Here is a 17,901-nt window from a genome sequence, read left to right on the forward strand (position 1 = left end):
GGGACATACGGATTTCAAAATTTCAACGTAACTTAGACATCTTTTAGCACGTTGATATTAATAGGAAAATAAGCTGAGTAATATATGATTATAATTATTAGGTACAATTTGAAATCTAATTGTAGTTTTTGAACTCGTGGAATTAGAGGTAACTTCGAAATGTAGTCAATTTTAAATTTGATCCCGAAGATTTGGTTGACTTTGACTTCATATTAATCTAATATTGTAATATGAATATAATTGGACTCGTTTAATCCCGTATATTATTTTTTGAATGGATCAAGCTTGTTTGGAGGCTACAGTAAAGAAAAATACTATTCGAGGGGTCTACGACATTTCTGACTAAGGTAAGTTAAGGCTTTGATCTTAATGGGAGATTTTTTTCTCAAATTGACTTAATTACTTATATGGGAGTCACGTATAAGCGAGGTGACGAGCTGGGTATATGACATCATGCTTAGTTTTCTATGATTTTACTTGTTGTATGATTAATTCAGAATACTTTTAATAGAAACTAAGAGTCCACCAAACAATATAGAGAACCAGGTTCTATCTGTCCCCTCAAGTAAAAGAAAGAAAGTAAATAACACAAGATATTTACGTGGAAAATTCCTTACTCAAGGGATTAAAAATCGGGACCTGCCCCAGTAGGATTTCCAACTTGACTAAACTGAGCAACTTCAGATTACAACCTATTGCAACCTAGGAATTAAACTCTTAATCCCTCAACCCTTACAACACCTCTATTGTAAGCCCATTATAATAACTCTATTGCAAAGACAACTCTTAACTAACTCTAGCCAATAACCCAAACAAACCTTGACTAACTCTAGCCAAGAGCACAAACCAACAAAGGTTGAAATCTGTCCTACTATGACACTTCTTGAAAGTACTGTAGGATTACGAGTAAAGAACAAATGACAAAGTCACAACAAACCTAAGGACTTAAAACATCTTCAGTGTCGAGATCTGGTCCTTAAGTCTGAAGCAGCCTTGTTCTTGAGAAGACCTTGAGAGCAGCGGCGTCTAACACTTGAGAGAAATGTGATTTTTCAGATTTTCAAGTGTTAGGTTTAGCATTGTAACATGTTGTATATATATTGAGGAGCATGTGAGGATCATGTGACAATGTATAGGGACAACTCAGCCTTTGTTTTGGCCTCTAGCAAACTGCAGTTGTGCTGCTGCGGTTCTGCCAGTTGGTACAGTACCGCAGCTTTACAACTGTAGAGTTGACTGTACGACGTGCAGGGAACCTGATCGCGTACCTGATCCCAATCTCGTTCCTCAAGAATTTGGCAAATCATCAAAACACAAAATAGCATATCTTTATCAACTTTCCTGCATAGGTAGTGTTATAGGCATCATATACATGCTAGATAACATTACGAGATGTCAGGTATGTCGGATTACATGGTTTAAGCTGTTTAATCAAGAACTGAAAATATGTTTAATTGTTTGCATATGTAAATCACGTTTCATACACGAGATGAGCTGATGAGTCAGTGTGACTTGCAACTTCGGTGGCAGTGGTTGAGCTGATGAGTCACTATACTTTCTTAGGCGCCCAAAGCAGTATGCGTGTGGTAGAGCTGGGAGCACTTGCTATCAAAAGGGTGGAAAAATCATTATGATGTGCATTTTATTATTGGCTCATGTTAATTGCCCATCATATTATATGTTTTATATGGGATACATAGTTACATTGTCCAGGTTGACTTGCCTATAACTTATATTTTTTATATATCTGTTTAGAACATATTATCTACACAGGCTGATACAGTAGGTATTTTGAAGCCAACTCTTGCAACTATTTTGTTGGGATTGGTCGATGATACTAATAGTATACACGTTAATTTATGTTCTCATGCTATACTTGCTATATTTTTTATACAGATACCAATGCATGTACCAGTGGAGCTCGTGAGCAGGCTTATGAGATTATTAAAGCCTTCAAAGTGAGCTGCTTGGCTATTTGAGGCACCGTGGACTTCTTCTCCATTCTATTTTATTGTTGTTCTATCTTTCGGACAGTGTATACTTTCTGAAACTATTGTACTGATTCGATTGCAATAGCTCATGACTCGTATCGTCATTAGTTGGGGTCGTATTTCATTTCCGCACTTGTTGGCTTTATAACTTTGCTTTTGATTTAATATCCACTACAAAAAACGCGGGATTTAGCCACGCGCAAAACCGTGGCTAAAGAGCACCTAAACCGTGGCTAAACCTACTTAGCCACGGTAGGTTAGCCACGGTTACAAGCGTGTCCATACGGGGCGTCGCTCCCGCATTAGCCACGGTTTTAGCGTCCGTGGTAACCTTTATTTAGCCACGGTTTGATTTACATCTAGCCACGGTCAAGCCATGGGTAAATTTGGCTGCATAAAATAAGAATTATATTTGAAATTTTTAATTACCCACACAAGAACCGTGGCTAATTTAAACCATATGGCAATTAACTTACAAAATCATTTTAGCCACGGTTCAACCGTGGCAAATGTGCATAATTTTTTTTTTTAAAATAAAATTATAATTATTTCCCTGCATTTTCCTGGTATCAATACATAATGATAGGCATTCACAAATACACTGGACATAATACACAAAGCATTGCTATAAAGATTAGAGCTTCAATGTTCTACTTGTCATATATAACAAAACATAAGTTTCAAGCCTTGATTATACAAAAAAGATACCACAATTGCTAGTTTTAGGAAATACAAAAATAGTTGGTGGTTCAAAAATAACCACAAAAGGCTAAGAAGAATCTAAGGTGAAACTAGGCAACTCACTACCAAATTTAGCTTGTAAAAACCTATGAAGAGTTGCCAAGTGATTCTCATTTTGCGCAAGCCGTTCCTTGGTCTCCACAAGTTGTTCCTTGGTCTCTTCATATCCAGTCAGCTTCTCTTCCAAGGTTTCGACATGCTTCTCTAGGTCTTCAACACGTTGATGAGACGTATTACTAGAACCACCAAGATTCGCATAGCTAACTGAATGTTTAGGCATTCCAAAAGCAGTCGAGGGGCAAACATTACCACCTAAACCACGCACACGACCAGAATGTTCAGCTCCATATACTTTTCCAATGGCGTCATTAGGATGAGCCAATATCTTCAATGGAACACCTAAAGTGGCAAGCATGTTCTTGATCTTGAGATAGATGCTCCGATATTTTATCCTACAAGTAACATAAAGAAATGAGACATTCTCATACCAACGCTGCTAACATCCCAGGCGAAAAGAAAGCATTATCACTAAATTATAATTACATTCAAAAGTATAAAATGATACAGAGACACAAGCAGCAGTCTCATTGTGCAATCCAGGTGACCATTACTGTACTTGTTGGGAGAAGCTTAAGCATAGAAATAACTGCTTTTCATAATAATAAACACAGCCATACTGCTTATGATTATGAAAAGCAGTAATGTCAATATGACTCTTGTAGATTCTTCACTTATAAGCTTCCTTACCATTCCATACCATTATTAAAAGGGAAAAGGGTCAAAAATATCCCTCTACTTTAAGAAAAGGGCTAAAAATATCCTCCAAACTTATTTTGGGTTAAAAATGCCCTTCCCATTACGAAACTTTTCACCTATGCCCCTCTGTTAACAGATCCGTCCAATGCCCCAAAAGAACCCAAAATTTTGACTCGACCCGAATTGTACCCAACCCAAATAAAATAAAACCCCTTAGCTACCAAACACGACTCAAACCTTCATCAACATCAGAGAGGGAGAGAGAACACTGTAGAGCTGATCTTAAAACAGCTTTTAACATTAATGCTTCCTTTGGTAAGGCAAGTTCCCGTCTAATGAATGACACTATGTCTACTACAAATGCAACTGTTTTTTTTTTTTTTTTCCAGAAATCCTATATTCTTCCTCTTTTTATAGCCTCCAAAATGTGCTCGCCATATATTTTTCTCATGCTAATGTCTCACGTGTACTCAGGCATGTGCTTCTTTTGTTGTAAGTATGAAACATTGGCAGTTATTCTTTACTCTATTAATACATGTTCTTGGTGTATGAGTAAACAAAAATCATGATCGATTGATTCCTTCGATTTTGTTCATTATGAAGTTACGGGCTAGTTCTACACAGGCATAAGAATTTTTTGTAGTTAAGTGTGATATGGAAGTTTTATTGGTGATTCTACAGATGACTCATACTAATGACTGAAACAATAACTGTTTTGTGATTCTTAATCAGGGACTAATTGAGGCAGTCCAACAATCCTCAGGTCAAGGCGATAATACATACAAACTCATAGGTTTGTACTTCTTTGACTAGTATAAAAAGTATAATAGAAATCTATTAAGAATGATTTCATTTTAAAGTAGAAGACAGCAGAAATTAAATTTGGAAAATAGCCCTATGTTAAACACAACTAAAAGTCTGCCCCCTCCGGCAGACTTTTAGTTAAACACAACTAAAAGTCTGCCGGATCCGGCAGACTTTTAGTTAAACACAACTAAAAGTATGCCGGACCCGGCATACTTTTAGTTGTGTTTCAACTAAAAGTATGCCGGGTCCGGCAGACTTTCTATGGGGTGATGGCTGATGAGTGCAAGTTCACACTAGTTGGTTAATTACCAGTAGGAACTCTTGGCCCTTACATTTTGGACGAGGGACCGCTGCCTCTTGGATAATATCTGAGTGAAAAAGTTCTCTAAGCAAGAGTATGTATATTATTACAGAGGACAAAATTTTTCACTCTGATACAATGTACCCCCACCCCCCTCCAATTGCACAGTCAATATCATATTATTAGTACCTCACATGTCCACTTAGAGTAATCATAAATCGAAATTCATTTTTTTTTACGCAATTCATTTGACTAGGGGCGGGGTGCATTTTGATTCCGGCAAAAAGTACGTGAGCGCGAGTTTGATCGGTCATGAGGAAGAATATAATCGTTTATTTAGAGGTTGTCATTGATCAACTCTGTGGAGTCTTTATAAATGGACTTAGTTTTTTTATAGGAACAAATACTCTCCTAGTTGAAGTTGTTAAACGCAGATGCCAAAACGTTAACAAAATGTTTTGACTGCTTTCTATATTAAAAAGCTAACATATAAATGATTATGATTTATATAAAAATATGCCGAAGCTTTTCCCCATCCAAGTTTTTAGTTAAACACAACTAAAATCGGGGGAACTTTTAGTTGTGTTTAACTAAAAGTTGGATTTAACTTTTAGTTGTGTTTAACTAAATCCGGATACTGAGGGGGCAGACTTTTAGTTGTGTTTAACATAGGGCTATTTTCCAAATTTAATTTCTGCTGTCTTCTACTTTAAAATGAAATCATTCTTAATAGATTTCTATTATACTTTTTATACTAGTCAAAGAAGTACAAACCTATGAGTTTGTATGTATTATCGCCTTGACCTGAGGATTGTTGGACTGCCTCAATTAGTCCCTGATTAAGAATCACAAAACAGTTATTGTTTCAGTCATTAGTATGAGTCATCTGTAGAATCAGCCAATAAAACTTCCATATCACACTTAACTACAGGTGTTCTTATGCCTGTGTAGAACTAGCCCGTAACTTCATAATGAACAAAATCGAAGGAATCAATCGATCATGATTTTTGTTTACTCATACACCAAGAACATGTATTAATAGAGTAAAGAATAACTGCCAATGTTTCATACTTACAACAAAAGAAGCACATGCCTGAGTACACGTGAGACATTAGCATGAGAAAAATATATGGGCAGAAGCACATTTTGGAGGCTATAAAAAGAGGAAGAATTATCTTTTCTTTACTTATCTTAGGACCAAACTGATCATCTTTTTTAAAATACATTAAGAATCATTTCTACCAATAGAACCGAAATCCATACATCAAAGACCATTTTAATCATTTTCTCAGTTTAACAAACTACGAAAAGTAGAATTATGAAAGTAGACAAGCGTAATCATTTACATCAAAACATTCACTCACAATACTGAGAAAATTACACTAGAAAATCGACATTGTAACTGAAATATTAAAGTAGACAAGTGTTTGGAACTTACAGCTATAATCTTCCCTTCTTCATTCACATAATTTCCATTCTTCTTCAGTAAAGTTGACAAAACAACCTCACTTCGGCACACAGGCCTTCCATATTTTTTCTCCTGTCATTAATCGAGTATAGATTAAAAAATAAATAACATGCAACACATTTTATTTGGTACAATAAAGTGATTTCCAAAATGAAATCCAAGGTCAAGAAACTTACCATTTGACGACCTCTCCTTGCATTGCTTTTGCTACCACCGGCATGGGGGACTTTAAGTTTACTTCGATTTCTTGCATTTTGTTCACTTTGTGTCTGCAATTCTCAAACATCAATTTAATTATATATATATATATATTTATATATATATATATATATATATAGACACATACACTGGACATGAATTAAGTGATAATTTCTCTTTGTAGAGGAACAATTACCTTCATCTTCTCTTCTTTATAGTGATGCACAAAAGCAGTCCAATCAACAGAATCCACGTTTGGAGGAGGATTAGCAAGTATTTGTTCCTTACTTTTGCTAGGTAGAAGGTTTGATTTCTTAACGTATATTTATAGGACCTCCATCTATCGCGTAAAGTACGCATCACCCATTTGATTCCAATAGCATAGTCAAACTCGAAATTCTCCTTCAAATGTATTTATATTCATAAATCAATATCTAATGACAAAAGATAAACTAATTGAACCTGAAAGAATTTAGATAGTTACCTCAACTAACTGCCATTGTAGGCGATTTTTCGCCTCGGGCATCCTATCCCATCTCTCAACTGATATGGGACAAATTATTGACTTTTGAGAAAGTTTGCCAAGAAATCTCACAAGCAAGTTTGAACCATTATCACTTCCTTGTCCATCCCCGTTGAGTTCCACCACAATTTTTTTATTTTTTTCCAAGTTCCAAACTCGATCTGCTTGCATCTTTTGAGTTGTAACTTCTCCAGTCAAAGTATCTATCATTTTAACAAGCAATCACCATTAATCGGAAGCAAAAATAACAAAACATGATAAAGAATAAAAAGCAATAGTCAACTCTAATATGAAATTACTTCAAACCTCTAATCTCAACAAGTAAGGGCTCCTCTTTTTGTTGTGAGTTAGCTTCATTAGAGCTCGAGGAAGAATTTAAGTTGTCATTACCGAATGTAGGAGTTGTTATGTTCTCATTCTCAAGTTGGTCATCCAGTTGATCCCCACTAAGTTGTTCTTTGCAAATCTTGGGAAGTTGTACCATAGTTGTCAGTTTGATGTCCTCGTAGGCTTTCTAACATTGCTTGTGCTGAATTCTTGCGTTTTCGCTTCATATTCTCCTAGAATACGATAGTTATCCTGTAGGAATTGCTTTAAGAGAGTATAATACTTATAAATTACTTAAGGACACTGGAAAAAGGGAGAATGAAGCACTATAACTACAACTAAATAAAAACAAATATAGTATAACAAACTAAAGTTACAAAAATAAATAAAAACAAATATAGTATAAAAGTTCTCTGAATGTCGTGACTTTATTTGCTAAGTTTTGATAGGTACAGACCTATGAGACATTTATTTGAAAAATTGTGATACATGGATTTATTTACAGGTATGCATCCAAAACAGGGCAGGTGTTTAATAATTTTAGTGTATCTTCAAGAATGTGCAGCAATTACCAACACTCGTGTCACACTGTTTGGCACGGGTTCAAGGTAAATATCGAACCCATGTAACATAAGAACACAAAACGATATATAATGAGCAGTGATAGAAATGCATCGCCTGAGATTACACACAATTTCCACTGGTTTTTACTTTTGTAGGTCTCCTATCCAAGTTACATTTACATGTGGCACACGAGAACTGAAAGAACAGACAAAATACAACCTGGAATGATATGACAATTTCCAAAGACACAACTGAAAGAACAGACAAAATACACAAACCACTAAACAGGTAATCAGATAAGGGTACATTGAAACAATAAGGCAGAAATCATTGTTCAACATTAATAATGGTTACCATTATATTGAGAAGGACTTAAAATGGAACGACATGAACATGAAAGTTCGTAAGTCTAATCTCGACTTGTTTGAAATAGAGACATAATTACGCGCTGAGATATACCAGAGCAAGAAATCATAAGAACATGTTCAATATTTAGAAATCATAAGAACATGTTCAATATTTACATACAACTCTTTTTTCTTTTTGTCTACTTACATTCTACAACTTATTTATCTAACAATGAGTAATGCAGTTAAAAGGGGAAAAATTGAAGATGTCAACAAGAACATGAAAAAGGTACAACTAATTCTACTCAGCCCTTCGACTCGGGCTGCCTCCAAAAATATTTACAGCATATTCTATGGTCCTACTCCCGCTCTATCGCAACTTCCTTCAAGCTTGCAGTTTTATTTAGGCATAAGTTATCCTTATAGAGGAAACATAGTAATACCTCAACTCTCAAAACTGGCAAGAAGTCCCAAGCCTTTGTATCTACTTCTGGGAAGGAAGTACAGAACAAATTTAAACCCCAATTAAACTTGGTGAGCTAGACACATATCATGATTCAAATTCAAACACCAATTAAACATGGCTGTAGGATGCAGAGCAATGCTAGTTTTCATAAACAAAAACCCTAAAAGGAACCCATTAAGGATTGAACAAAAAATTGACTTGAAAACCCGAAGTAGTAGAGAATTGTTACTTGGAGCATGACATATCAACAAGCATTCATGGGAAGAATCATATTACTGAAAAGAAAATACCTAAATCACATAAAGAAAGTGTTACCTAAACCTTTCTCCTTCACAATCCTCAACCTTAGAGCTACAGCCAACTGTTAAATATTTACTTCAATATCAACCTTTAACCTTCAATATTCAAGCAAGGCAGAACCAACTCCACCCAAAGACCCAAACAAGAAAAAGAGCACGTTCAAGAAGAAAAAAGGAGAATTCAATGATTTACAAACAAAGCAGCCCTTTAGAGTGGCGAATTTTGGGAGCAATTGAATTTGGGAACAGTCCAATTTGGGAGGGAGTATTGTTAATTGTTAAAAGAGAAAATCTAAAAAGCAAACAAAGAAAATAAATGGTGGGAAAATGAAAACAAAAGGGAGGGAGTGAAATTATACCCGCCTCATTTTCCCACGAATGGTTAGCCACGGTTTCCTAATTGTAGATAACTTTATAATTGTTAGTCTGCTTTGCCACGGTTTTTGAAACCGTGGCTAAATAACCGTGGCTAAAAGGCGCTTTTTTGGTAGTGATCTTTTATTAAAGCTTGCTACTGCATTTTCATAATCGAAATGATTTTTTGTTCTGTTATTGGTTCGTCTACCAAATTGGGTTAGGTGTCATCACGGCTTAGATAAATTGGATCGTGACACTTGAAAGAGTGGACCTCTAATGGAGCCCCTTTATATGGACTAATGATCCATAAACGTTTAGTTGTCAACTTCTCTAGGAGACTAGGACTAAAACTTCCATAACTCCGTCATAAACTCTGCCATGTCGACAGATCAAAGTTCAAAGAATATTGTAACAATCCAACCTTTTCTTTTAATTTTGTATCTCAATAAATCTTTAGACCTTGTATAAGTAAAAAAAAAATACTATTTGAGACTTGTTGGAATGATTTGGGTTGGGACCCAAAATTTGGGGTGTGTTTCGACACCATTTGAAACTTAGAAATTGCATATTCTGTTGGTTCGGAGTTTGTGTGACGCGATAGCAATAAAGGATATCACTAGGCATCTATAACAATCCAACCACTTTGTATGCATATCTGCATGCCATTATGTGATTTGAAACTTCACGTGGGTGTAAGTTATGTTTTTAGACTTGTTAGCGTGCTCGAGTTTAGACTTGAGGGAATTGGGGGTGTTTCGACACCATTGAAACCTCCTCTTTTGAAATGGCATTTCTTCTAGTACTGATACCTTCAGTGCGATCACAAGGACACCAGTCCCAAATGCGAAACACAGGGGGAACTGCATGGCGAACATGAGCTAGAGGAGTCGCGACTATAAAGGGGAGCCTGGTCAGACCCTGATCAACATTCTTTGCGGACGCGAGGCTTAGGGTCGTGATTGTGTAGGAGGTTCTACCATTGATTAACGAATGTGGAGTTGTGGCAACGATGGCGTAGAAGAAACTGTAACTTAATTATAAAAGCTGAGTTCAAATTCCAGGAGCGTTTTTAAGTCTAATTTTGGAATTTTTGGGAGATAAGCTCTTGAATTTGGATCAAGAAAGGATGGAGCTTCGACCACAAATTCAAGATAATGATTTCTTGTATTAATTTAGAGATTATACGTTAATTTCATCCATTTTGAACCATTGAATCATGTTAATCAAGAGGCTTAAATTGATTTTTCTCTAATCCTAGAAATAGAAAATCGTTATTTGACTTAGTATTGGTATCAAATAGAAGTTTAACTATTGTATTCAATTCCTTAGCTTATGTATAACCCTTCCATGTAATCAACTTCAAATTTTGGATTGTTGATATAAGGGGGGTTTGAGTTGACCAAGAGTTGACTTTTACCCCAAGGGCCCCCAAAATTATGAAATTAGTTTCTGTAGGGTAATTTGGACACTCTATCGATGAATTTGAATAGATTGAGGTTGTCGGATTCGGTTGAGTTGATTTTAACGATTCAAGTAAGTTCGACTATCAAATCTCAGGCAAGTGAGACCTTAACTCTTAATTGGTTTACTTTTCCTTAAAGCACCTACTATTAATTGTTTGTGTGCTTGTAAACCATATAGTTCACATGAGAGGGAAAGTGTGAGCTAGGTTGGATAGTTTTGAAGTATCTAAGAGTTGACTGTGAGGGTCTCAGAGTGTGTCTTTGGATGATTAGATACTTGTAGCAGATTCAGTGTTATAATATGATGCTAGTGATGACTCCTTCATATATGCCCTTTATGAAATTTATATATTGAATGTGATTTCGTTTCTTCTCCATCACCCACCAAAGGACCTTTTGTGGTACGTTTTCATTTCTTTTTCTAGGCTAATGAACACCACGATCTTTCTTCTTTTGACGATAAATTTCCGTCAATCTTCTAAGAAAGAATACAACGTTCGTTATAAATCTATCTGGCATAGGTTCAAAATAATTCTCTGTCACTCTTGTTGTATTAACTCGTAAGTTGAATGCCAGGGTAGTTTGTATAATTTTGAATTTCTCCTTTGTTTTTATATAGAAATTAGGATACTCTTTCTCCACTCGTCGAGTGTTCTACCACTTCAAAATATATAGCATTGAATAGCTTGGTGATTGTATCAAGATATGCAAAATTGAAAGCAACTATTAAGGACGTTTACACTTAATTACCTAATATAACAAGATTTTCAAAATATAGCAACTCCTTGATTTTAGGCTCTAATCTTACCCATTTTCTCTTCCTCTCCCTCCAACCTGGATTCTATTTTTTTTTTTTTTTTAATCCAAAATCTCCACACCACAAAATAAGGAAATACGAAGCTCCCTTTTTTATTGAAAATTTCTTTGAACACATACTACCGCGCTTACTCCAATTTTTCAATGGGATTCTTATTCTTCTTCTTTTTTGGTAGAGAAATAATTTTTTGCATTTTAATGATGGCAAAAATTATGGTTATGGTGGTTTTTTAGTGATGTATATGGTGGCTTTTATAGTGGTGGTCCGGTAGTGGAATAGTTGTATATCAGATGTATGTCAAATGTATCACTAGACATATAATGGCATAAACACGATATATAAATACATAAAAATGATATGCAAAAAAATACAACATAATTGTAGGTTTTGTGTATGTCATTTGTAAGCTTTAACCAGATATATACAACAACATAATTGTATATTTTGAGTATGTCAGTTGTGTTTTTTTATCATATTTGTATATATTTTATTGTAAGGCTTTAAAATTTTGATGCTAACACTTAAGCGAGTCATTGGGACCTTAATTTGCATCTCTAGGTAAAGTTCTCATCATTTTATTCCAACATCTCCGAGACACTTTAAAACTCTTTGAAGATAGTATCTAGACCACAAGCTTTTGTAATCCTCATATTTTTCTGGCATCCTTTACTTCTGTCGGCCTAATCGATGAGTGTAATTAAAGTTTTAATCATGCTCGGACATGTGAAGATACAAAATGCTATTTTCTTAGTTCGAGACATTAAACAATTGATCAAATGCTTCTATATATATAATGGTTTTTTTTAGAAGATTTGGGTTGTTTAATTTGTTTTATAAGCTTAACTCCACGGGTTACTATTTGAGACTTAAGGCACAAATATATGTATGCTTTGTTAGACTTCAATTGATCTTTTAATCCACATTCTGACAACTCGTTCCGAAAGGTGTTAATAATCTCTTTAGGTAGTTGCTGCAATGCTTTTGTTCCCTCATCTGATTTCTCTTGATTTTTCTAGCTTGTCAACCCTGAGATGGATCTTGACGACACAAAAAAATAAAGGGATTTTTACACTTTATGCCAATTAAGTCAAAATAATTATTTGTTTTAGCCCATGTTTACTTTTTGCCCATGTTTACTTTTTAATGTTATGCCGGTACTGTCGGGTTCTCCGATCGCCATCGCTACCGCCATGGATAAAGGGCGGAAATGGGGGCAAGGATTTCCCCCCTCCGACGACGCCACCGCTTCTCAGGTATTCTTAGTTCTCCTTGTCTATCTCTTTTTATTCCTTCCTTTAAACTCTACTTCGCAGTTGACCTCTGTTCAGCACCTTGATTTTCAATTTCTGATTCTCTTTTTCTGTAAAAAAAAATAACGATAAAATTCTTATAACAATGTAAAAGTGTCTATAAACACCTCTTATGCACTATTATAAACTTTTATACGATGTAGATGTATGTATAAAAACCTCTTATACATTATGTATAAACCCCTCTTATGTATAAACACATTTTGTATAAGTTTGTATAATATTATATACTAATGTAAAAGTATGTATAAACACCTCTTATACATTATTATACACCTTTATACAAGGTTGATACATTGTCCACAGAAAGTGTATAAAGTTGTATATTTCTATATAATGTTGTATATCGTGAAAAGTGGCTATGCGGATGTAAATTAAAAATATAGCTATGTGAATATAATTTCTTATGTTGGATTGTATATTATTTAAATTTCCCTCGCTTTTTTAATTATCCGCTTTAAACGTTCGGCAATTTTCCTTTCTTTTTGTAGCCGGTTAGTCAAGTCCTGGGGACCATTATTTAATCCTATAATTTAGGAAATAATACTAACTATAGCAAGTAGCTTTAAAATATCATTTTTCTTCTTTTTAGGCTTGTTTAAGGTATAATTTTATCCTCAAATTCTAACTATTACAACTTCTCCGTTACAGAACCCTTCTCTTCTTCTTCAGTGTGTCTATACACTGGTTATTTCCTAAATTATATACTGATTATACACTGGCTTATACATTACTTCTTTGAGGGATTCTTTTCTCTTCCCGTTTTTAAACCTCTGACTTGAATATTTAGGGGAAAGAACACCAATGCCCACTAGACACAAAATAATTATTTTTCCATGTCCCGCTTACTTTCATACCCCCAAAACTATTTACTGTTCCTACCCATTGTAGCTTGTGTAGGTAATTGTCTCTTTTTTCTTCTTTTCTTTTTTATTTCTCTACTTCTTTTCTTCTTTACTTCTTTTTTTTTTTCGATTTTCTCTTTTTCCCCTTTTTGTTCATTTATTTCTTTCGCAAATCATAGTATTTTTATTTTCTTTTTCACCATAATTTTATTCCATAGTTATTTCAAGCTCCTTTATTTTTTTTCTCTCTATTTTTTTAATTTCTTTTTCCTTTTTAATTTCATCTATTTCTTTTCTTTTTATTTTTTATCTCCATGATCTAATTTCATTCACCTTTTTTGTTAGTTTTATTTATTATTCTTTTTTTAATTTCTGGTGACTTCTATTTATTTTTTCTCTTTTTTTTAATTTCATTTTTTCAAATTATTTTTTTCTTTAGTTTCTATTTTTATTTTCATAATCTAATTCTACCTTTTGGCTCCTTTATTTTTATTTTTATATCAATAAGAAGGATAACTGATATATTATTTTTTAATTTTTTTCTATATATCAAAAAACAACATATTTTAGCATATAGTATACAAAATCTGTAACAGTTGAAGTATACTATTGCAGTATACTATGATACACACGCGGTATATACCATATACTAACATGGTAAGATAATGGACTGTCAGTTCATTCCTTCAAGAAAAACACTCAGTCCTCTATGATACCCACATGATATATATTATATAAAGATAAGGTATCATAGAACGTTGGATCATTCCTTCAAAAAATACTACTCAGTCTTCAGTGATACCCACATGGTATCATACAGGTTCGACAGTCCATTCCTTCAAGAACACATTGAGTTCTCTATGATACCAACCTGGTATATCATACACTAGCAAGGTATCGTAGATAGCAGATTCATTCCAACACTGCTCAATCCTCTATGATGCCCACACGGTATATTCATATACTGTCAGGGTATCATAGAGGGCTGGATCATTTCTTCAAAAAAAAAAAAAAACTCTCCTCGGTCCTCTATGATACTCACACGGTATATTCATATACTGCCAGGATATCATAGAGGACTGGTTCATTTCTTCAAAAAAAAAAAAAAAAAAAAAAAAAAAAAAAAAACAATCCTCGGTCCTCTATGATACCCACAGGGTATATTCATATACTGCCAGGGTATCATAGAGGACTGGTTCATTTATTCGGAAAAAAAAACACTCCTCGGTCCTCTATGATACCCGCATGGTATATTCATCTACTGCCAGGGCATCATAGAGGAATGATTCATTTCTTCAAAAAAAAAAAAAATACTCCTCGGTCCTCTATGATACCCACACGGTATATTCATATACTGTCAGGGTATCATAAAGGACTGGTTCATTTCTTCGGAAAAAAACACTCCTCGATCCTGTATGATACCCACACGGTATATTCATATACTGCCAGGGTATCATAGAGGACTAGTTCATTTCTTCGAAAAAAAACACTCATCGATCCTCTGTGATACCCACACGGTATATTCATATACTGCCAGGGTATCATAAAGGACTGCTTCATTCCTTCAAAAAAAAAAAATCTCCTCAGTATTTTATGATATCCACATGGTATATGTCTATACTGATACGGTATCATAAAAGACATGTTCATTCCTTCAAAAGAATAAAAATTATAAGAAAATACAATAAACCGAGTTTAAGCTTATTTTGATATTTTAGTTTTTATCTAATTTAATTTATCAAGTTAATTTTTATAATTTTATTTTGATATTTTAGTTTTTATAATTTAATTTTCATATTGTTATCTTAAAAAAATAAAAAGATAAATTAGTTACGTCCATGTGGGTATTGCCGAAATTAGTTCAAGGATGAGTAATCTCGGATAATTATTTCAACTCAAGGGGGATAGTTTCTTTTTTTTTTTTTGCACGGATTGCCCTTCATTTGGGGTGGTCTTTAATTTTTGTCCTTCCTTGGTGGTCTTTAAGTTTTGCCCTTCGCCTAATACCCCGAGGTTGTGGGTTCGAACCCCAGTTCGATAAAAAAAAAAAAAACTTGGTCATGCAAATTCTGGCTTAAGGCAAAATTTCTGCCTGAAGGGCAAAATTTAAAGACCACCATTTTGAATTACAGCATTGACCTTCACTGGGGGCGGTCTTTAATTTTTACCCCTCAAAATGGTGGTCTTTAAATTTTGTCCTTTTTGCAAGATTGACCTTCGCTGGGGGTGGTTTTTAAATTTTACCCCTCAAAATGATGGTCTTTAAATTTTGTCCTTTAGCCAGAAATTCTGCCTTAAGGCCCAAATTCTGTCATTCTACTTTGAGGCAGAATTTTACAAATTCTGTCTTGCAAAATTCTGCCTTGCGAATTTTTTTTTACTGAGCTAGGGTTCGAATCCATAACCTCGGGGTGTTAGGTGAGGGCAAAACTTAAAAACCACCGATTTAAAGGGCAAAAATTAAAGACCACCCCCAATGAACGACAATCCGCGCAAAAAGTTTCTTTTGTATTCCCAATATTTTATGGCTAAATTTTGTAGGGCCAATAGAAGGTAAGTTATAGTAATGGGCTTGGTTATTTATGGCTTTTTCCAAAAATTAAAGACCAGCCCAGGGAACACCGTGCAATTTCTTCTTCTTTTAGGCCAATCATTACCCAGCGATGTATTACAAGCGCAAGCTCACTTCGCAGAACTTTTTGAAAAGGTTATAAATTTTTAAAGAGTGCTTCAAAAAGGCTATATACAGTGCAACTTTTAGATAGATTATTATCAAGCAAACATTTTTTTGTGCGGATTGCCCTTCAAAGGCACCTGTCTTTAATTTTTGTCCCTCAAATTGTTGGTCTTTAATTTTGTCCTTTGCCTAATATGATGAGGTTTGGGGTTCGAACGCCGACTCAGTTAAAAAAAAAAATCGCAAGGCAGAATTTCGTAGTAAAATTAGGCCTTACGCAGAGTTTTGCAAAATTCCAACTGAGTAAAAAAATAAATTTTTTGCCTTATGCCTGAAGGCAAAACTCTGCCTTAAGGAAGAGTTTGCCTTATGCCTGAAGGCAAAACTCTGCCTTAAGGAAGAGTTTGCCTTATGCCTAAAGGCAAAACTCTGCCTTAAGTAGAGTTTGCAATCAAACTCTGCCTGATCGTGTAGAGTTTGACTGCAAACTCTACTTAAGGCAGAGTTTGAAATTCTGCATGAAGGTAGCAAAACTCTACCTTGCGAATCCAAACTTTACCTTGAGAATTTTTTTTTTTTAATTTTTGACTGAGCGGGAGTTCGAACCCCAACCTAAGAATTTTTTTATTGAAGGACAAAAATTTAATGACCACCAATTTAAGTGACAAAAATTAAAGACCACTCCCGAATAAGGGCAATCGTGCAAATTGCCCTCAAGCAAACGAAGACCAAGGGCGGGTGGAGGTAGGGCTGGGCGTTTGGTCGGTTCAGTTCGGTTTCACAAATTCGGTTCGGTTTTTCGATTTTCGGTTTGTAAAAAATAGAAACCGAACTGAAATAACTTCGGTTCGATTCGGTTTTTGCAAGTTCGGTTCGATTTTTTCGGTTTAGATATGGATGACATGGTTAAGCGTCAATTTAACAGAAACCAAATGACAACCATTCTATTATCTTCTCTCTGTCCAATCTTTAGCTACATGAAGTTCTTAATATTGTAATGTCAACCATGAAGGCAAAAGTATAAACAGTAGCCCAAGAAATAAACACTGAAATAGGAAAACCCAATTAAACCATCAAATCAGTGATTAAAAGGCAACAAGTAGAAGCTTAAACAAGTCCACAAATATGAAAAGAAATGAACTGGTAGTATCATCGCTGCATGCTGAAACTATAACTACCAAAACTCACATTCAAAAAAAATTCCAAAAAATCCAGGTAGTATGAAACATTACAAGGAAGATCTGGATCAATTTCACGTATCAGCCAGTAGGAATAAGTGCTACCATATCATTGCCAGAATGCAAAAGGCTGTAACCAGGATCTTTTGGTAACCTTCTAGTTTGAACCACATCTCGTGCATTCCAAGCGATATCCCACAAGCCAGCTGCAGAATACATACTTGCTATATATATATATGTACAATATATGTTTCAAGAAAAAAAGGCTTGTTAAAATTCGGTTTTTCGGTTTAACCGATTTAATTTTTGCACAAACCGAAAACCGAACCAAATTATTGAAATCTTATAAATTTATATCGAACCGAACCGAAAAAACCGAAAAATCGAAGTCGGTCGGTTTTTTCGGTTTGAACCATATTATGCCCAGCCCTAGGTGGAGGGGACACGGTAATCAAGAGTTTAAGTA

General features: G+C 34.8%; 1 protein-coding gene across 10 annotated transcripts; it reads right to left on the minus strand.

Moving 5' to 3' along the window:
• Positions 1 to 2,708: 2,708 nt before the first annotated feature.
• LOC132050327 (uncharacterized) lies at positions 2,709 to 9,247 on the minus strand. Of its 10 annotated transcripts, none has more exons than XM_059441539.1 (6): positions 9,148 to 9,247; positions 7,092 to 7,364; positions 6,747 to 6,988; positions 6,241 to 6,333; positions 6,035 to 6,136; positions 2,709 to 3,184 (listed from the first exon to the last, which is right to left on the minus strand). In XM_059441539.1, the coding sequence occupies exons 2-6, from the start codon at positions 7,267 to 7,269 to the stop codon at positions 3,101 to 3,103; spliced, it is 699 nt and encodes a 232-aa protein (XP_059297522.1). In that variant the 5' UTR covers positions 7,270 to 7,364; positions 9,148 to 9,247; the 3' UTR covers positions 2,709 to 3,100. The 10 variants fall into 10 exon arrangements, 8 of the variants coding, with proteins under 8 accessions (XP_059297522.1, XP_059297517.1, XP_059297518.1 ...); XM_059441534.1 differs by lacking the exon at positions 9,148 to 9,247 and adding an exon at positions 8,805 to 9,137; XM_059441535.1 differs by lacking the exon at positions 9,148 to 9,247 and adding an exon at positions 8,805 to 9,137 and having other exon boundaries at positions 7,092 to 7,376.
• Between the last annotated feature and the right edge of the window lie 8,654 nt (positions 9,248 to 17,901).

This window comes from Lycium ferocissimum, chromosome 3 (assembly GCF_029784015.1).
Source record: "Lycium ferocissimum isolate CSIRO_LF1 chromosome 3, AGI_CSIRO_Lferr_CH_V1, whole genome shotgun sequence".
Taxonomy (NCBI): Eukaryota; Viridiplantae; Streptophyta; class Magnoliopsida; order Solanales; family Solanaceae; genus Lycium; species Lycium ferocissimum.